The sequence below is a fragment of the Protopterus annectens genome, chromosome 4.part1 (genome assembly GCF_019279795.1).
Source record: "Protopterus annectens isolate FY-2018-M chromosome 4.part1, PAN1.0, whole genome shotgun sequence".
Lineage (NCBI taxonomy): Eukaryota > Metazoa > Chordata > Ceratodontiformes > Protopteridae > Protopterus > Protopterus annectens.
Window position 1 is genome coordinate 163,408,531 of NC_056734.1, and position 21,394 is coordinate 163,429,924.

Here is a 21,394-nt window from a genome sequence, read left to right on the forward strand (position 1 = left end):
ATCAAGTGCCCCTGTCAAATAATTATGGAGCTCGGATGGCAGCAACCTTACCAAAATGTACTAAAATGTTTTCCTTTAGTTGAAATATCAAATAGCTGTAACATCCACCAGCATATGGAACAGTATGCTGGTGCAAGTTTCTATATTAGAAAAAAAAAAAATTAAAGACAAAACGGCACTCCCATCCAGCTGAAGTCACCAGATGATACACCCTTACTGCCAACCAAAAGACAGAAATATTTCAGGAGAATCACAACAGTGCCTGAATGTACTTTGTAGTTTACTTAGTACGAACTATAAGACACTAGTCAATGGCCAACCCACATTACCACTACTTAATAAGCCTTTAAAAAGTGAGCCAAGCAAAATCTCATCTAGCAAATTAAAACAAATGATATGCACATTACAAAAAGAGCAGCATTTTATCATATTTTTAACAACTCTCCATTTTAGGTTTCTGTTGTTTCTCCCAACACGTACATCACCAATTCATTAGACTCCCCGATCATTGTGTATTGATCATGGTGGGGGTGTAGCCCACATCAGACCCGGTACAAGCCCAGTAATAACTGTTTTACAGCTGATGTTTTGTACATGGCTCTAAGATTAGAGAGTCTCACTGATCCCTGAAGTCACCTCCCAACTGCACCACTGCAAACAATATTGATACCACACGCCAAACACTGATCTCTGTTTAACGGAGCAATTCATCAAAAAGGCAGCATTTGCTCAAGAGAAAACAGTTCTGAAAAGCTAGTACAGAATCTGCAGAACAAAGTCAGGATTCGGTGAGCTTCAGGGAGGTGTGACCTCTCAATCAGTGCACAGCCATTGTGAAGAGCTTTGATCACAAAAGCCTGCTACTCAACCCAATCGGACTGTCTGGTCGATTGGGCCCCACCGTCACTAACCTGCTACTGTGAAACAGCTGACTGTTGCTTCACAGTGGACTATGCTTGCCACACCATCAAATAAATGCATAGGGCACCCATTATCGTATACCCGTCCCCTCCCTACCCTACATCAGCACAGCTGAAGGACAAAGAGCCTCCTCCCTTGCGAGTCACTACTCACCGTGATGCGTGGGATTTTTTTTGCCTTGGTAAGACACCTTCAACCAAAGAGAAAAAAAATGACAGGACCAATCCTAGGCTTCAGTAACCTAAATACACGCAATCCAGGCGCTGATGCCCTAAAACCCATTTAGATTTCCCGTTGTTATTTCCACTCAGCTTTTTGTTCTGCAGGAAAGTTCACAGCTGAAAACTACAGACTCCAATTCTGGCTTGCTGTTGGTTGTGTTGCTACAAGCCCTTTTTTCCCCTTCTTTCTGCAAACCCTGGTCCAGAATCTAGCAATGACAGAAGAAATGTAGGGGGTGGAGTTGTTAGGCAAATGGTGGCTTGGATTGCAACAATCTGATTGGCTGTCACCACTTGCTTCCTGGAAAGCATACATAATTGGCTTGCTGTTAGCAGATACACAGTGCATGGCAAGCCGATTTTCTCGTAAATTTTAAATATAAACATGAGATCAATCCACACTGAAAATTAAGTTGAGAAGGTACCTGACAAAGTTCAGGTACTTTTTCAACTTAATTTGTAACAGAGACGCTAACGGCGCTTCTGGAAAGGACTCTGGTGGAACAGCATACCTTTTCATGCGTCTCAGAGAGCGCTCAGGTGTAAGCACAAAGGTGCACTGAGAAGGTACTCGGGGTTAATGAGTTAAGGACAGTTCATTAACCACTTTGGGCATGAACTAGGGGTTAGTCCTGAGGGAGACCCTGTCCTTGTGGAAGATGAGGTAAGGGAGGTTAGCCATCAAGGCCTGGATTCCTGAGGCCCTCCTGGTGGTTTTGAGGGCTACCAGCAGTACTGTTTTCCAAGTACATAGTTTCAGAGATGTTGAGTGAGCTGGTTCAAAAGGAGGTAGTGCTGAGCTTTTCAAGGACAAAATTAAGGTCCCATGAAGGCAGTATTGGTTTTCTAGGTGGTCTGATGTGGAGGACTCCTTTTATGAATAGTTTTACCTCTAGTCTGGATGCCAAGGGAGGAAACAAGGAGAGACAGGTGGAAATGGCTGACAAGTGTCCCTTCACAGAAGAGCAAGTCAGCCCTGAATGTAGAAGTTCACACGAGTAAGAAAGGACCATAGGTACAGGAATAAGACACCTGGAGAATCTTTTCCATTTTGCCACATAATTCCTCCTAGTACTAGGTTTCCTGGCCTCCTGCAGGACACTTGAGTACGCCCTCTGAAAATAGGTGTCTGAAGGGGATCAGAACTCTATCACCCATAGAGCGAGTCTGAGGTTGAGCACCTGAGGGTGTATGAATGACCCCTTGTCTTATGTAAGTCGAATCAGTGGGGTAACCTGTGGTAATTGCCCTTGGCTAGTAGATGAAGAAGGGGAAACCAATGCTGTCTTGGCCAAAAGGGAGTTACCAGCAGGAGTTTTGGTTTGTCCCTCTGAATCTACAGGACGACTCTGAATCAGAGTGAAGGGGGAAAGGCATAAAAATACATCCCTGCCCAAGAAAAGGAGAAGGGGCTCCACCCTCCATGCCTGTGGATGTGGATCCCTTGTGCAAAACAGGGGCATCTGCCTGTTCTGGGAGGAGGCAAACAGATCTAAGTGAGGAATGCCCCACTTGTGAATGACATCCAAAAACACCTCCCTGTGAACCATCCATTCGTGCGACGGTGCAGAGGGTCTGTTGAGAGCGTCTGCCATCACATTTTCTGCTGAAGGAATGTACACTGCTTGCAGGTGAATGAGCAATTCTGCTGCCAGGGACCAAATCTGAATTGCCAGGCTGCAGAGGTGGTAGGATCTTGTCCTTCCCTGCTTGTTGATGTACCACATTCATATTGTCTGTGACAACTTTTAAGGTGCCTGGTAGTAGGATTGGATGGAAAGTTTCCAAGGCTAAGAGAAGGGCCCTCATCTCTCTATTGATGTGGTCCCTTTATCTGAGGGTGGACCACTCTCCCTGAACTTTGGTTTGTTGTGGTTTTGCAGGACTGCTCCCTAACCCAGGTCTGAAGCATCGGTGAAAACTTGCTGTGAGGGTGTGGCAGTCTGCAAAGATATACCATGGTTGAGCCATATGGCTGCAATCCACCATTGCACTTCTTTTTTCAGGCATGGGAGGAGAGGTAGCGGAGTATCCACAGGGTGAAAATATTGGTTCCACCGACTCCTCAGCACCCACTGACATTTTCTCACATGCAGCCTCACTAAGGGGAGCACGGGGATCAAGGATGCCATGCGGCCTAGGACCCTTAGAAATTCCCTGGCTGATAAGATTTGGAGAGAGAGGAGTGATTGAAGGTAATGTGTGATGGCTTCCACCTTCTGGCAGGGAATGAAGACTGCCAGCTGATCTGTTTTTATCCTGCATCCCAAAAAAACTAGGCTGTGGGTGGGTGTCAGGTGAGATTTTTCCTGGTTCATGGTGAACCCTAGGTTTGCTAGGGTACTGGACACCATGCTTTAGGTGGTGGTGGAGGGTATGGCAATCCTGGTGAAGTACCAAAAGGTCGTCTAAGAATGGATATATTTGAATGCCCTGCACTCTGCAGTGGGCGATGACTGGAGCTAGATACACTGGGGGCTGTGGAAAACCCAAATGGCAATGCAGAAAAATGAAAATGCAAGGAACCCATGGAAAAGTGTAGAAACTTCCTGTAGTTGGGGTGAATAGAAATATGGAGGTAAGCATCCTACAGATCCAGGGATACCATGAAGGCTTGGTGAGGGATGAAGGGTAGGAGATGATGCAAGGTGAGCATTTTAAAGGTAGGCATCATGAGGAACAGACTGAGTACAGACAAATCCAGGACTGGCCTCCAAGGGCCATCCTTTCTTGGAACCAAAAACATCCTGGAGTAAAACCCCTTGTTTGTCTGTTCTGGAAGTAGTCTTTCTATGGTGCCCTGTGCTTTAAGCTGTTCCACAATTGGGGGAAGAGAGGAAGCTGATTTGTAGACGGTTGGGGTATCCGTCTGAAAGGGAGGAAGTGTGACCATGTCAAAGTATCATGTCTGGATGATGGAAAGGACCCAAGCTTCTGAGCTAATTTTCTGCCAGGAGGGCAGGGAAAGGGTGAGCCAGAGGGATAAGGGAGTGGAGCTGGATAATGAGTTTGAGTCACAGTGGAGGAGTTCTGTCCTGGTCAGGTTGCCTCCGAAATGGAATTGGAGTGCAGGCAGAAGCTTGTTTAGGAGTGCAATGTTTTCTAGGTTGCCTCCATCCCTTACCCTGTTGGGTGTTGGAATGAGATGACTGCCTCCTAACAAAGGTGGTCCTTTGAGGGTAATTCCTATGATACCTAGGAATAGGAGAGACTAGCAAATGCTTTAGATTTTGTAGCTCCTTGACCTTATCCTGTAGGGATTTAAGAAGCTCTGCAGAAGCTGCACCAAAAAGGGCCTTATCAAGTGGTGCAATTTGGTTTGGACATCCACAAGAAGGGACTGTAACTTTACCCAAGAATATCTTCTCAGGACAGAACCTGAGGCTGCAGATTTGGAGGATGCCTCTACCGCATCATAACTTCACTTTATGGAGTGCCTGGTCATGAGAGGTGGTAGAGAGCAGGACAGAGAGTTGTGACTTAGCCGGAGAGTCTGGCACATCTGGAATGAGTGCACAGGCTTTAGACAGGGTATCTAAAACAAACCTAGCCATGTGAGTTTGACAGATTAGGGCTCTGATGGCTAGAGTTTAAGTAGTATACACTGTCTTCCCTAATCTATCCATAAATTTGCTGTCCTTTCAGTGGGGAACAGAGAGGTAGAGGGCAGTTGTCTGGATGATTTATCTGTTGACACTGCTATGGCAGCAGGGTCTGAACGGGGGTTCATGAATAGGAACTGTGTATCCTGAGGAACCTTATACAATCTATCTGGATGCTTTGAGGCTGGGGGTTGAGAGTCAGAGGTCTGGGAAGCCCCCAGAAAAGCATCATGAAAGGCAGGGAAGCAGGGAATGCACTACAAGCTGGAGAGGCCTGGTCCATCTGTAATAATTCAAAGCATTTCTTTTTGGTTTCAGAGACGTCTGAGGCCTGCCATTTAAAATGTTCTCTCATCTCGGAAATGGTATCCCCAAAGGAGAATTCCTCTCCTGGAGATTCCGGACTAATGGAATCCTCCTCCTCAGGGGTAATGAAGTCCTTGTGGGATTCTTTCTGGGAGCAATACGCAAGAGATTCATCAGAGAAATAAGAGTTCCTCTTCAAACTCCTCTAATGCCTGTACAGGTGTAGGGGCTGGAAGAGGTACCCGAGACTGGAGGGCCTGGAAGGCCCTGAAAAGATTTTGGAAAAAAACTTCCCCATCCAGGAGCTGATTCTGCTTCTTTGTGCGCCCTTTGTTTCAATTTCTGTTTCCTCTTCAGAGGAGTAGAAGGATATGTAGAAGGATGTGCTGACTTAGAGGCCGATGTCTGAAGACAGATGGAGAAGAGTAGGCCCGCCAACGTCCCGAGCCATGGTTCCCCTTCACCAACATGGGCTGATGGCTGATCTACCTCAGCGGACATACTCTACCTTTCCGCCGAACTAGCTTCGACCAAGGTTTCTGGTTCTAGCTGTGAAACAGGTGTCCGATGAGACCCTAGACTAACATCCGCCCCGAGAGTCTCACTGGACTCCTGAGATGCAGCATGGGCATCAGACCTAACTTACTTGGCCTTCTTCTGAGACGGCTCGTCAGAGGCACCTACCTCACACCCTCCATCCCTAGTGCTAGATGCCAGAGCCTCTGATTTTCTAAATAAAGCTTTAAGGCAGCCAGACAGCTGCGAAGCATTTTAGATAAAAAGACTTGCAGATATCACAAGATGGATGGTCATGGCAGTCACCTAAACAGAATAAGCACTTGTGTGTGTCCTTATGTGGAATTTGTCTTCCACAAACACACTTCCCCTTCCTACCTGACATGTACATTTGAAAAGTAAAAGAAGGTAATAAAAAACCCAAAGGGGTACTTATCTGTATCAGATGGCTGAAACAAACTGATTTCCGGAGCTGGCAATCGGAGGTCCATAGATCACTGTGGCAGAAAAGTTCTGAAGGGGGTACGTGGAGATTTCACTTTTATAGCCATTAGTTTAGGGCCTTGGAAAGCAACGTAGCAAGTACCCCTACTCCAAAGACTTTGGTATACTGGCTGGATGTCCAGAGCTGCAGGCAGCAGACTCCCTACTGTTATGAATACTGCAACATGAGAATAGGAGGGCATGTTAATTTACTCCTCCATTTACAGGATGTAAACATATTACCACCGTCTGTCAAAAAGAATTATATTTTCTTAAACTGGAAACAAACAAATTAACATCTAAATATAATTGTTGGTTTAAACTGAATTCATATGCATTAATTTATAGTCTATGACCATTACTGTAGCTGTAATTTGATTTTTCTTTCCTTTTTGTGTAAGTTATAATGCAGATACCCTTGTACATAGAGTGATGTTTATGGTTTACACATTTTTTTATCTTGGAATTTGTGAAATTCAACAAAAAATACATCAAAACAAAAAAGGAAATGCATGTCAAAGAAAGCCTATTGTTCCAGCAACTTTCTAAGTATATTAGCCAAATAACTGAAACCTGTCCCAGTTTGTGGGCCTTTGCCCTACATTATTTTATCTATTTTTTTTTGTTTATATTATTTTTATGGTAGGAGGTTCATAATGATGCTGGACAGGAACTGCCTGTAATAAAAATATTAATCCTGTCAAGCTATGGTAATAGGCTCTCACTTCAGACAAAAATGTTGCTTGGGGATTCTAGCCAACTGGAATGTTCCAGGGGCTGGTACTGCATGTAAATTACAGATGTTAAAATATAGGAAGGCAGGAACTATACCTTAGTTCTATGTCCTTATGCAAACTTCTTTATGTTTTCAGTGACAAGTAATACTCAGTAAATAAAGACACTGTGAGCCTGGCTCTGTGACGCACAGTATAGAGTCCTGACCATGACCCAGGTGACCAGGGTTTCAATAGCGGCGTCAGCACTGGAGGACCCTGGCAGGGAAGAGCTGGACTGATGAGGCACAGCCTGCTTCCATGGCAAGCAGTGGGGAGGAATATGCACACTCAGTAGCACACAGAGTATGTATGATCTCCTGGTACAAACTGGGGAAACCACAATTCTTGTTTTGAAGGGAGAGGACATTGCATGTCAATTCCTTGAAGCTTTGCCAGGTGTGTGGGTTGGGGGTCAAGATCAGTATGGAAAAATCTAAAGCCACCCCTGATGGCTGTCTGAATAATGGTACCTCCCAGCTGACACTTGTCTCAATGAACGGAATACGTGGTCTAAATTGGCTGGTAGGGGGCCTGATGACCAACAGACAACAGGGGAAAAAGAAGAAAAAATAAATAAAGCTATAAAAGTACTTTTATAACTTGCATCATGGCCCCTGTACAAACACACACATATACTTGCACACTTTATTAATGCCAATACTGTCATCATTAAAGACAACAGGAAAAACATATGCTTTAAAATCTTTCATCTTGGCTAAAGAAGTTTTCAAATAGAAATTTTTATATTTTTACTTGGAAAGCAGTTTCTTTATTGACTCACCTTACACATGCCATAGTCAGTAAGCTTTATGTGGCCTTCTGAATCCAGCAATACATTATCCAGTTTTAGATCTCTATAAATTATCCCTCGTTCATGAAGGTAGTTTAATGCCAAGCTAATTTCTGCAGAATAAAACCTAACAAAAAGAGAAGAAAGGTTATGAAAAATATGCTCACGGGTACTTCCATTTGTAGATGATCATGAGACCCAAAGGCTAACCCACCATCTAAGGCTGTAATGAAAGCAATTTTCTATCAGTGACAAACAAATCTCACGTAGAGACCAGCTGAGACATTTTTAAGACAGCTGCTCAGTCATCCAAATAATTATATTTCTTAACCAAGTGGGTGGACTACTCCTAAGCAATGCTGGATCAAGCACTAGGCAATCTGGCCAGTTGACTAGGGCCCATGTTGGATGTGCCAATAAAAATGAAATCTTTGGTAGATAAAATAAGCCTGAAGAAATCTGTAAACACAGCAAGGGTTTAGGACCTTGTGGGAAACTTTCTGTAGGTACACAGTAGTGCTTTAGAACCTCACTGGAGATGTCTGTGAAGAACAGGAAGACCCAGAAACCTCAGCATGTTATGCACAACCGTGGAAGATTTGATTTAGGACTTGAAACAGTGAGTGCAGCAGCAATTCATGGATGGGCAGGAAATCTGATTTAGGAGTCGACTTGAATGGAGAGACGAAACAGAGTGCAGCAGCAACAGGGTGTTTGTGTGTGCGTGGGCTCCATGCATGCAACACGAGTGTGTTTTTGTGTGCAAAATGCCCAAGTTAGGGGCCGACTAATATGTGACTTTGTTCACAGTCAAACCCTAAGCACTGATCATTAGCAAGCAAGTGCCTTAAATCTCCAGTCCAGCTGTCAGGTCTCTCATTTTAATTATTATTATTATTTTTGTAAATCCTAAGGATTACAGTCTTGTTAATGTTAGGCACAGAGTTTAGTAGTTTGTTGTTCTGTGTCAGTGGTGCATCAGGAGGCTGTGGGTTATTTACAACTGGTAGACTGACTGCTAACACTTCTGTGGAGTCTTAAAGGAAAGGTGGAGGGTGGATGAGATGCCTAGTAACTAAGAACCTGTTGGTTTGCCAGCCATTCCATATTTCATATCAACAGCACACCACTTTTTTAAATGTAACATAGGCAATTTATTCTCCAGAGGTAGGGCACTGGAGTTGCAGATGAAGCACTGAAAAGCAAAGCTGTTTGCCAGCAGCAACCTCATTAGTTACAGACCTCTTAAAAGTGGAATTATTCAAATGGTTTTTACTTCTGCAGAAATTGCACATATTGATCGATACTGGTGGATTATACTGACAGCACTCTTGAGTGTCTTTTACAGTTGAAAGGTTCTGAAATGGGTAGCATTGTCATCATTGATTCATATGTTTTGTTTCACGGTTTACTGGTAAAATGTTCAAAACTACAAACTTAAGACAGATTCTAACAGGTGGTGCTATATTAAACAAAGAATATAATTTAATACAATCAGAAATTAAACAGAGAATCAAAGAACACATGTATTTATGTATGGTCCTAAAAATGTTTTCAGGGGGGGCCCATGGTTTGAAAAACAGCCCAAAGGTACACTTAATCCCCACTGGCCAGATGCATTTCTATGCATCTGGGTTTCAAACCAGTTTCAATGAATAAGAGTCTCAACGGCAGAGAAGTTTACTGTTGCTCATGCTAAGTCTGTTTTCATTCTGAGTGTGTATTGTTTTGTTTCAAAAAAGGCTATCAATGTTTTTGCTAAAAAATTGAAATAAAAGTTTTAAATTAAATACAAATATCTGTAATCACTGTAGAAGTAAAGAAGAAAAAAGTATGTGCACTGACAGGTTTGAACAGTGTTTTATGGCAACTGGGGGGACAGAGATGCAACTAATGGGATACTAGAATGACTGCTGGATGAGAACTGGGATCCATTACCCTGCCAATGGCCTCTTTTGTCCATGATCCAGCTCTCTTCCTAAGTGTGTCCTTGTCAGCCTCCATTTGAGCCACAGGGAACAAAGTACAGTTGTGTACCTACCATAAATGTAGATGTTCGAGTGTATTCACTGTTGCAGTCATTATACTTGGGTTATCCTGCTGGCAGGCTACCCGCAGTCGGCCTGAATTCCAAAGTCCTGGTCCGGCGTCGGTTGCTGTCGCCTCTTCCCTGATGTCAGTGCGCCAGGGGTATACAAGATGCAGCCGATGCCATTTTCTTCAGTTTTTTTTGCCCCAGATGTCAGGTGCCCCCAAAGGGTAGGCTAAAAACATTGCTTATAAAAAGCATGCACTAAAATAAACATTACCTTCATCTACAAGCAAATACACCATATAGGTTGTATAGAATAGAGAAGTACAGATAAGTCCCAGCAAAGAAAGGGGGGATGGTGGGAGGGTAACCTGGACTGCAACAGTGAATACACTCGAACATCTACATTTATGGTAGGTACACAACTGTACTATGTTCATTGTGTTTCACTGTTGCAGTCATTACACTTGGGTTAAATCCCAAAGCTGAGGTTGGGTGGCTGGGTCTAAACAGAATTAGGAGTGGCTATGAAGCCCTGCAGAACTGCAGTGGCAAAGCCTGCTCTGGATTTAGAGTAAAGAGGTAAGTGGTAGTGCTTTGTAAAAGTGTGCACTGAAGTCCAAGTAGCAGCCTCCAAAATATCCTTGGTTGGTACTCCTCTGAGGAAGGCTGCTGAGGTGGCTGCTGCCCTGGTCGAATGTGGCCTAATACCCTTAGGCACTGATTTGCCATGTTGTGAATAGCAGAAACGAATGCAGTGTCCTATCCATTTTGAAATAGTCTGCTTTGAGATGGCCTTTCCTTGTGATCCTGCAGCATATGCCACTAAAAGTTGCTCAGTCTTTCTGAAAGCTTTAGTTTTGTCCAAGTAGAAGCGTAGCTGTCTGTGTATGTCCAAAGAATGCAGAAGTCTCTCCCCTTTATTCTGAGGATTTGGATAAAATGTAGGCAAATGAATGGTTTGATTGAGAGCCACACTGGATACTACCTTAGGCATAAATATTGGGTTTGCCTTAGAAAAACCCTGTCCGGATGGAAAATGATAAAAGGTTCCACAACCATTAATGCCTGTAACTCTTGAGACTCTTCTTGCTGAAGTTATTGCTAGGAGCAAAGCTGTTTTCCATAAGAATTTTCTCTCAGCTGTATTGGCTGGCTCAAAAGGAGGCAGTGTGAGCTTTTCCAAGACAAAGTTGAGGTCCCATGCAGGTATTGGTGCTCTTCTTGGGGGTCTTATGTTTTTGGCCCCTCTGAGGTACTGCCTTAGTAATGGATGTGAAAAAATAGGTGGGTCTGTATTGTAATAAGCTGAAATGGCAGAGGCATGGATCTTAATCAATGAAAAGGATAGGCCTTTGTCCAACATATGTTAGGTATTGTAAAATCTGAGGAATATTTGGTACAAGCATGTCAATTCCTTGTGCCTGGTTCCAAGCACAGAATCTCTTCCATTTTTCTGCATATGATTTTCTGGTGCTGGGCCTCCTGAATAACATCCATAACTGCTTTTGAGAGAGATGTGTCCTGAATGGTTACATCATCTGCCATGCAGCCAGATTTAGGGTTCTGAGTTGGCTGTGCAGTATTTGATTGCTTTGCTGGGTCAGTAGATGAGGAATTTGAGGTAATGTTCAGGCTGGGCCTTGAGACAAGCTCTTTAGGATTGGGTACCAGTGCTGGCGGGGCCAGTCCAGGGCAATCAGGATAATTTTTGGCTTCTCTTGTCTGACCTTGAGGAGTACCTTGGGGAGGAGAGGCAGTGGAGGAAAGGCATATACTGTAAGGTTTTTCCAGCTGAATGATACAGCATCTACTTTCCATGCTAGCTTGTGATAAGTCCTTGTACAAAATCTCTAGTTGGCAGTTGTGAGGGGAGGCAAATAGATCTCTGTCTGGGCATCCCCATTTCCTTGTTATTATGCTGAAGATTTGTGGATCTAGTTTCCACTCGTGAGGATCCATGAGGTTTCTGCTTAGTTCGTCTGCCAGAGTATTTGTCTTTCCTGGCAGGAATTGTGCTTGCAGGTGTAACTGATAAGTCAATGCTGTGTTCCACAAAATCATGACTTGTCTGCAGAGGGGGTAGGAATGCGTGCCTCCCTGCTTGTTTATGTACCACATGAATGTAGTATTGTCCGTATTTATCAGCAGTTGTCCTGGATGAAGTAGATCCTTGAAAGCTGTCAGGGCATTCTGGACAGCCAGCATTTCTTTTAGATTGATATGAAGATGCATTTGGCTTGAGGGCCATGTGCCCCGAACACATTTTCCTGCCATGTGGGCCCCCCAGGCATAATCTGATGCATCTGTTGTTGTCTGCCTGGCAGTGGGTAAAGTGAAAGGCTGTCCCTTGTTGTGGTGACAGGCCTGTGCCCACCATCGAAACTCCTGTTGCAGGCAGGGAATGTCTCTTTCCAGGCTGTGGCAATGTTGAGTCCAAACGCTTTTTAGATACCATTGAAGTTTCCTCATATGCAGTCTTACATATAGAATTAACAGAATGCAGGATGCCATGAAGCCCAAAGCCTGCAGAATTTTTCTTGCAGATAACTGGGATTTTGTTGCCAACATTTCGAAGTAAGAAGTCAGTTGCCTTTGTCTGGCGTGAGATAGGCCATCTGGGCAGTTGTATTTAAGCTTGCACCCAGGAATATTATCTCTTGAGAGGGTACTAGTTTTGATTTCTTTTCGTTTACTGTGTACCCTACGCAAATTAGCAATCGTTTTACAAACGCCAGATGCTTTAGTAGAATGTCCTTGTTCTCTGCTTGAATAAGGCAGTCGTCCAAGTAGGGATATATTTGAATTCCTCTTTGTCTGCAAAAAGCAATTACTGGTGCCAGGCATTTTGTGAAGACCCTGGGCACAGTAGATAAGCCAAAGGGCAGTGCAGAAAATTGGTAGTGCATTGAGCCAGCTATGAATCTGAGGTATCTTCTGCAAGATTGTCTGATTGGGACGTGCAGGTATGCCTCTTAAGTCCAAGGTTACAAGCCAAGCCTTCTTGCCCAGCATGGGCATAAGCTGCTGCAGAGTCAACAGTTTGAACTTTGGAACGTCCAGAAAAGAGTTTAGAATAGACAGATCCAGTATTGGTCTCCAGGCTTTGTCCTTTCTGGGTACCAAGAAAAGACGTGAGTAAAATCCTTGTCCCTGCTCCTGTAGGGGTACTCGCTGAATGGCCCTCATGTCCATGAGGGATGAAACTTGCTTTTGTGCTTCTGCCCATTGATTGTGTGGCAGGTCTGGCATGCCCTTTGCCTTTGGCAGGGTGTGAAAGTGGAACCTGTAATCATGAGACACTATATTCAAGACCCATTTGTCCTGGGTGATCATGTGCCAGTTTTGTGAAAAAAGTGCTAGTTTTCCCACTAAGGGAGCGTCCAAAAGATACGCGATTGGTACTCGTAGAGGAAAGTCATTGGGACTGTTTCCTATAAGGTTGAGATTTGTCTTCTCCGCTTTTGGAGGTAGAAGCACCCCATTGTTTAGGCCTGTATGAGGCTTGGGGCTGGGATCTGCCTCTAAGGTGCCTATATCTGCCTCTTTGTGGCCGATCTGACACTGGAAAGGACCAATTTTTTGAAGGCCAGTTCCTGCTAAATCTGGGTGGCTGTACCTGTAAGAAATCCTTAGCTGTCTGAATAGATTTTGTTTTATCCTCCATTTTCTTCAACACCTCTTCTGCCTTAACACAAAACAAAGTATCATGCTGTAATGGAGCATCTAATAATTTTGCTTTAACATGATCAGGCAGATTCTGTTTCTTTAACCAAGCATGCCTCCTAATCACAGAACCCGTTACAGCGGCCCTACAAGAGGCCTCCAAAGAATCAAAACCACATTGCAAAGTATGTTTTCCCACCTGTTCAGCTGCATGCAATAAATCCTGCATTTCCTTGTTTTCAGCATATTCAGTATTTGTCAACATTTTCTGTTTTAACAGTGACATTAAGCATTGCTGATATTTAAGCATATGAAACTGACAATTTAAAGCCCTTACAGCCAAGGTAGCAGAAATGTAAACTTTTTCCCCCATTTGTCCAGTGCTCTAGAATCCCTATCAGAGGGAACAGGGTTTTTTGCAGTGGAAGCCTTGACCCCTTTGGGACCCTGAGATATAGTTTCTGGGTCAGCAGCAGGGTTTTTATATAGAAATGTATGAGAGTCTGGAACCCTGTAGTACCTGTCTGGCTTAACGGGTGCAGGGGGTATAGAGTTTGGAGACAGGCCGGACTCTGAAAAAACAATCTACAATGTCCAGAACAGGAGGAATAGCAAGGGGCATGTGCTGAGGAAGTAAAAGAAAATCTCTGAGCCTTTTCTTGGATTCTGAATAATCCTGGCTCTCCTAATGAAAGTGCTCCCTCATAGTATGCAGGGTTTCCCCAAAGGAGTAATCCTCAGGAGAAGCTGAAGGAATAGATTCTTCAGCAGCAGAATCCTCATAGGGAGGAAGAGAGTATTCCTGATCAGAGGAGGAATCAGAAGAAATGGAAACCTGATCTGAAGATTCATATTCTGTCTCTTGCCTAGGCCTCTTATCAGGAGGGGGTGGGAACCCCTGATCAAAGTAATAAGGTCTTCGGCCATTTTGAGCATCTGTTTTTTAGGCATGAAAGTCTGTCCTGGAGAATGCTGTACTTGTTTCTTTGTCTTTAGAGCTGCTTTAGCCTTTGGCTTTGAAGCTGAAGATGGCTTTACATATAACTGTCGGTCTGAAAACACCCTCAGAAGCTGATGCCTGCACAGCGGCTCCGGACCCATCTGAGGGAATAGTTTCCGAGGATCCAATACCTTGAGTTTCCAGAGACCCAGTCGGCTCCACGTGGGAGTCGGAAGCGGCCTGTGGCTCTGAGGTAGCGGGTGTCAGGGGCTGCGAAAGCGCCTCACTGAGAACCCGCGAACCGACGACTAGCTTAGAGGAAGCCTCATCGTCTGTTTTGGACCTCGGATGCCTGTCCTTGTCTTTATCCTTGCGTTTTTTATAGACTCTGGTCGTCGGCTGTTCCGCCGGCATTGTATAATTGAATCTGTGGCCAAAGTAATGAAAGGCAAAATCGTACCAACGCTTAATAGTGCGTTGGTTAAATCTAGCACAAAACCGACAACAAGCAACGTCGTGGTCAGGGCCTAGGCAAGGAATACAGTAAGAGTGAAAAACCTTATGAGATATTTGCTTCCCACAAGAAATACAATTAACTTTTTCTGACATCGGTCTGGAGCAAGAAAAAAGTTTCCTCAATGGGGTACTTAGCTTTAATGTAGACTTCGGATCTGAAATTCGAATTCAAAAATCTCAGGTGTCGGCCGACCGACACTTGCAAACTGCTTTTGCTTCGGGCACCGCGCGGCAAGAAAGACTGAAGAAAATGGCGTCGGCTGCATCTTGTATACCCCTGGCGCACTGACATCAGGGAAGAGGCGACAGCAACCGACGCCGGACCAGGACTTTGGAATTCAGGCCAACTGTAGGTAGCCTGCCAGCAGGATAACCCAAGTGTAATGACTGCAACAGTGAAACACGAACATCTGAGAAACAAAGTATTAAGTTCAATATAAAATAGCAAATATGATTCACACCAGTAATACAATAAACAGAGAGGAAATGCAGAATTCCACTCACAACTAAGCAAAGGAAACATGAAAAGCAAGTTTAATAAATGCAGTCATAGTATGGCTATGTCAACTTTAATAAATGTTAGATTTTTGAAAAGGTATATCCCTGCCATTACTGTGGTCTCAAAGCACTAGCACAATACTTACATAGTATATACCCGTGGGTCATCCCAGCAAATGCACCAGATATTATCCTGCATGCTACTGTGCAGAGAGTGACACTATACTAAGCACTAGTGTCTGCTTGTTTCGCAACTACTACAGCATTTGTCCATGTATGTTGCCACTCAGCCTTGCACTACTGTTTCAACAGCTCTCCTTAATGACACCATCACGACCACAACCAGACAAGTTCATTATCTACTGTTGATATGGAATTGTCAACATAATTTCTGAGTAAAATTCTCTCTCATTAGCCACCTACAGCAATCCTGAGTGCAGTCCCATAGGATCAATCATAGCTGGCCTACAATCAGGATTAAAGCTGTTCAAAAGGAAGGCTACAGGGATGACCAAGTATTGGTGTCTGGAACTTTCTGTGGAAAGGTTAATGGAATTTAGCATGCATAAAACTCAGACAAGGAAGGAGAGAGGGAACAAGTAAGATACACAGTTTCTGCAATATCTTAAAGGAATCAAAACACAACAGGCTACTAGTTTCAATAGACAAATGTGTGTGAGAATAAGGGCCTGAGAGAGATGGGAGTAATTATTTCATCTCTGGCAGGGCTGTGGAATGCATAAAGAAGCATCTCATAAATGGTGGATTTAGCAACAGTGGGAGAATTCAAAACGATATGTGAGGAAACAATCTGTACAGGAGAGGGGAAGGGGAAACAAGATGACTTAGAAAACAAATGCAGCCACAAAATGGGTTTGGTGAAAATCAGCCTAAACTGCTATCACTTTGTAAACTTCCAACTTTTGCAGTGGCCTGCTGTGGGTGTAAACTTAAAACAAATCCTTCATACTGTGATACAATATTTTAAAGCAACACGTAAAATGCCCCAAGTTGTTCCTTCCGTTTGCAATATGAAACTAGGCCACCTACACTTGACATAAATGCTGCAATCTACAGACCGGATGCCTAGTACTCAAAGCCTGTCCTAATTAACAGATAAGAAGCTGTTGAGCAACATGGTTCTGCACCACTGAGCAGCAAAAGTTTTGGAGCTACCATAAATATGAGGGAGGGGGGATAGGATAAAAAGGCCCTAAAGCAGCCCAGCTTGCTGATCATTTAGGAAACACACATAGTATAGCACAGTCAGAAACCTGCCTACACAAGTTACATCCCCTAACCACAGCGGTACAGAAAAAGTACAGTTGTGTACACTTACCATAAATGTAGATGTTTGAGTGTATTCACTGTTGCAGTCATTACATTTGGGTAATCTGCTGGCAGGTTGCCCTCAGTCGGCCTGATTAACAAAGTCTTGGGTCCTGCGTCGGTTGCTGTTCCTTCTTCCATGACGTCAGGTTGTCAGGGGTATAAAACATGCAGCCGACGCCATTACTTCAGTTTTTCTTGCTCCAGATGGCAGGTGCCCCCCCCCAAATGGGGAGCAAAAAAAAATATATATATTTATATATACTATAAGAAACAAAAAAATATACCTCTAAACAAAAGCAAATACACCAAAAAGGCTTTTAAGCATAAAAGAAAGAAGAGGTATAGGAAAAGAAAAACAGGTGGGCTGGAGGGAGGGTAACCAGGACTGCAACAGTGAATACACTCGAACAAATACATTTATGGTAAGTGTACACAACTGTACTATGTTCAATGTGTTTTACTGCTGCAGTCATTACATTTGGGTAGATTCCCAAAGCTAAGGTTGGGAGGATGGATTTTTACAGCATTAGGACCAGCTATAAGGTCCTGCAAAACAGCAGTGGCAAAGCCAGCTCTGGATTTAGAGAAAAATTGGTAAGTGATAATGCTTGGTGAAAGTATGAACTGAACTCCAGGTAGCAGCTTTTAGAATATCCCTGGTAGGAACACCTCTGAGAAAGGCTGCTGAAGTAGATGCAGCCCTGGTGGAATGAGATCTGATCCCCTGGGGATAGGTTTTCCATGCTGCTTATAACAGAAATGAATACAATGGCTTATCCATTTAGAAATGGTTTGCTTTGAAATAGCCTTCCCCTCTGTCCCTGCAGCAAATGCTACCAGCAGTTGTTCAGATTTTCTTCGAGATTTAGTCCTGTCCAAGTAGAGTCTAAGTTGTCTGTGTACATCCAATGAATGCAGAATCCGTTCTCCCTTGTTCTGTGGATTGGGAAAGAAAGTTGGCAAATGAACAGACTGATTAAGAGCCACACCGGATACCACCTTGGGCATGAATGATGGATTGGTCCTGAGTGACACCCTGTCCGCATGAAAGATGATGAAAGGCTCCACTGTCATAAGGGCCTGTAATTCAGATATCCTTCTAGTTGAAGAGATTGCTAAAAGGAAGGCTGTTTTCCAGGAAAGAAATTTTAAGTCTGCAGTTGCAGCTGGCTCGAAAGGAGGTATAGTGAGTTTCTCCAATACAAAGTTAAGGTCCCAGGCAGGGGATGGAGCTCATCTGGGTGGTCTCAAGTTTTTGGCCCCTCTGAGATACTGCTTTAGAAGAGGATGAGAGAAGGGGGGGGGGGGTCTGTGTTGTAATGAGCTGAAATGGCTGAGGCATGGATTTTTATGGAAAAAAAAGACAGGCCCTTATGAAGCATCTCAGTTAAGTATTGCAAAATCTGAGATAAATTGGGCACTACTGTACTCATCCCCTGAGATTGATTCCAGGCACAGAATCTTTTCCATTTGTCAGCATAAGATTTTCTAATACTAGGTCTTCTCGCCTCCAAAATGACATCCATCACAGGTTTGCTGAGGGATGTTAAGGGTGAATTTAAGTGATTAGCCAAGCTGCAAGATTCAATGTTTGGAGCAGAGGGTGCAGAATTTGGTACTCCTGCTGAGACAGTAAGGAAGGTGTCTGAGGCAGGTGACATGGAGAAATGTGTGACAGACTGCGCAGGAGTGGGTACCAGTGTTGGCGAGGCCAGTCTGGAGCAATCAAAATCATTTTTGGTTTGTCCTGTTTGACTTTTAGTAGAACTTTGGATAGCAAAGGCAGAGGGGGAAAGGCATAGACTGATAGGTTTTTCCAGCTGAAGGACAGAGCCATCCACTTTCCAGGCTTTTTTGTGATGAGTTCTTGTGCAAAATTTGTCCAACTGGTAGTTCTGGGGTGAGGCAAAAAGATTTATGTCTGGGCTCCCCCATTTCCGTGTCAACATGTTGAAAATCTGTGGTTCCAGTTTCCATTCGTGAGGTTCCATGAGATTTCTGCTTACTTAGTTCGTCTGCCAGAACATTCTGCTTTCCTGGCAGGAATTGAGCTTGTAGTTGTACTTGGTAGCCTCAAGGCAGTGTTCCACAATGCCATGGCTAATCTGCAGAGGGGGTAGGAATGTGTACCCCCCCCTACTTGTTTATGTACCACATAACTGTGGTGTGGTCAGTCTTTATTAGTAATTGTCCTGGATGAAGGTAGTCCTTGAAGGCTGTCAGTGCACTCTGTACAGCTAGCATTTCTTTTTGATTGATATGAAGGTGCATTTGATTTGGGCTCCATTTGCCCTGAATGCACTTGCCTGCCAGATGAGCCCCCCAGGCACAGTCTGATGCGTCTGTAGTTAGGGTTTGGGTGGCAGGGGGTGGTGTGAATGGCAGTCCCTTGTTTTGGTGGCAGGCCTCTGCCCACCATAGGAACTCTAGGCGCAGGCAAGGTATGATAGGAATCATTGTTTCCAGGCTGTGACAATGCTGACTCCATAAACTTTTTAAGTACCACTGAAGTTTCCTCATATGCAGTCTTGCATATGGAATTAGAAGAATGCATGAGGCCATGAACCCCAAGGCTTGCAGTGTTTGCTTTGCAGATAGCAGGGTTTTTGTGGCCACCTTTTTGAAGTAAGTCACCAAATGAATTTGCTTTTCTGGCGTAAGGAAAGCCATCTGGGCAGTTGTATTCAAGCTTGCACCCAGGAATGTAATTTTTTGAGAGGGTACCAGTTGAGATTTATTTTCGTTTATGGTGTACCCTAGACAGGTTAGAAGTCTTTTTACAAACGCCAGATGTTTTAGAAAAATGGCCTGATTTTCTGCCTGAATTAGACAATCGTCCAGGTATGGATATATTTGAACATTTCTTTGCCTGTAAAATGCAATTACTGGAGCCAGGCACTTTGTGAATACCCTGGGCGCAGTAGACAAGCCAAAGGGCAGTGCAGAGAACTGATATTGCATGCAGCCTGCTTTGAAGCGTAGGAATCTTCTGCAAGATTCCCTGATTGGGACATGCAGGTAAGCCTCTTTTAAGTCGAGAGTTGCCAACCAGGCATCTTTGCCTAGCATCTTGAATTTCGGAATGTCCAGAAAGGTGTTTAGAGTAGGCAGGTCCAGAATTGGACGCCATGATTTGTCTTTTCCGGGTACCAGGAAAAATCTGGAATAGAAACCTTGTCCTTTTTCCTCTTCTGGTACTAGTTGAATGGCCCCCGTGTTTAGAAGGGAAAGTACTTGTTTCTGAGCCTCTGTACATTGATTTGGGGGCAGGTCTGGACACCCGTTTGGAGTTGGCAGCGTGTGGAAATGAAATCTGTATACCTGGGACACTATTTAAAACCCATTTGTCCTGGGTTATAAGTTGCCAGTTTCTTCAATGAAGAGCCAGTTTCCCCCCAAGGGGTGGCTAAGAGGTAAGTGCTTGGTAATTTCAAAGGGAAGTCATGCAGACTGTTTACCATAGGGTGGTGCCTTGTTGTTTCCAGATTTGGAAGTGGAAGCACCCCATTGCTTAGTTCTGAAAGTCCCTTGGGACTGAAACCTGGTGTTTTTTGGAATGTCTGGGTTTGGCCGTAGTGGCTCTGGAAGGAGATGGAAAGGACCAGTTCTTAGTAGGCCAATGCCTACTAAATCTAGGAGGTTGCACTTGTAAGAAATCTTTCACAGTTTGCATAGATTTAGCTTTACCTTCCATCTTTTTTTAGAACTTCTTCAGCCTTATTGCCAAATAAGCAGTCCTGCTGTAAAGGAGCATCCAAAGGTTTTGCTTTAACATGATCAGGCAGAGATTGCTCCTTAAGCCAAGCATACCTTCTAAGCATAGACCCAGTAACAGCAGCCCTACAAGAGGCCTCTAAGGAATCAAAACCACATTGCAAAGCGTGTTTGCCAGCTTGTTCAGCTGAATGCAATAAATCCTGCAACTCTTTATTCTCCACACAGTCAGAAATCAACATCATTTTCTGTTTAAGCAGTCCCATGACATGCTGTTGATATTTTAGCATATGGAATTGACAGTTTAAAGCCCTAATTGCTAAGGTTGCAGAAGTATAAACCTTTTACCCCATCTATCCAGCGCCCTGGAGTCACTAACAGAAGGGGTAGGATTTTTAGCAGTAGAAGCCTTAATGCCCTTGGGGCCCTTGAGAAAGCAACAGGATTTTTGAAAACAAATTTGTGGGACTCAGGAACCCTGTAGTACCTGCCTGGTTTGCTAGGGGCTGGAGGCAAGGAATCAGGGGCCATACTGGATTCCGAATACACATCAACAATATCTAGTACAGGAGGTATAGCCAAAGGCCTATACTGAGGAAGAAGAAGGAAATCCCTAAGCCTTTTTTTTGATTCAGAGAAATCTTGACTTTCCCAGTGGAAATGCTCCCTTAAGGTATGTCAAGTTTCCCCAAAACAGAAATCCTCAGGTGGAGAAGCAGAGGGAATGGAATCCTCTGCATCAGAGTCCTTATAAGTAGGTATAGACAAATCCTGATCATTAGAATAGTCAGAAGAAACAGAATCCTGTTCAGAAGATTCATAGTCAAATTCAATCCTAGGCCTCTTGGAGGGGGGTAGACTACCCCTGATTAGAGTAATTAGACCTTCAGCCATTTTGATCATTTGTTTTTTAGGCATAGGGGCCTAAACATGCGGCCTGGCATCAGTTTTTTTAGACATAGATCGAGATTTAAGCCTTAGCACTGAAGTTGGAGTCGGTTTAATATGCAACTCTGCAGGCCTGAATACACCCTCAGAAACCGGTGCCTGCTCAGTGGCTCTGGACCCATCCAAGATAGAG

The 21,394-nt window shown here is 44.0% G+C and overlaps 1 protein-coding gene across 1 annotated transcript in view; it reads right to left on the minus strand.

The window, feature by feature from the left end:
- Positions 1 to 21,394, minus strand: part of PRKCI (protein kinase C iota) — a 1,721,954-nt gene that overhangs the window by 475,595 nt on the left and 1,224,965 nt on the right. The window contains exon 12 of the mRNA XM_044070065.1: positions 7,607 to 7,742. Coding sequence (XP_043926000.1) covers positions 7,607 to 7,742 — 136 coding nt within the window. The remainder of the gene's footprint in view (positions 1 to 7,606; positions 7,743 to 21,394) is intronic.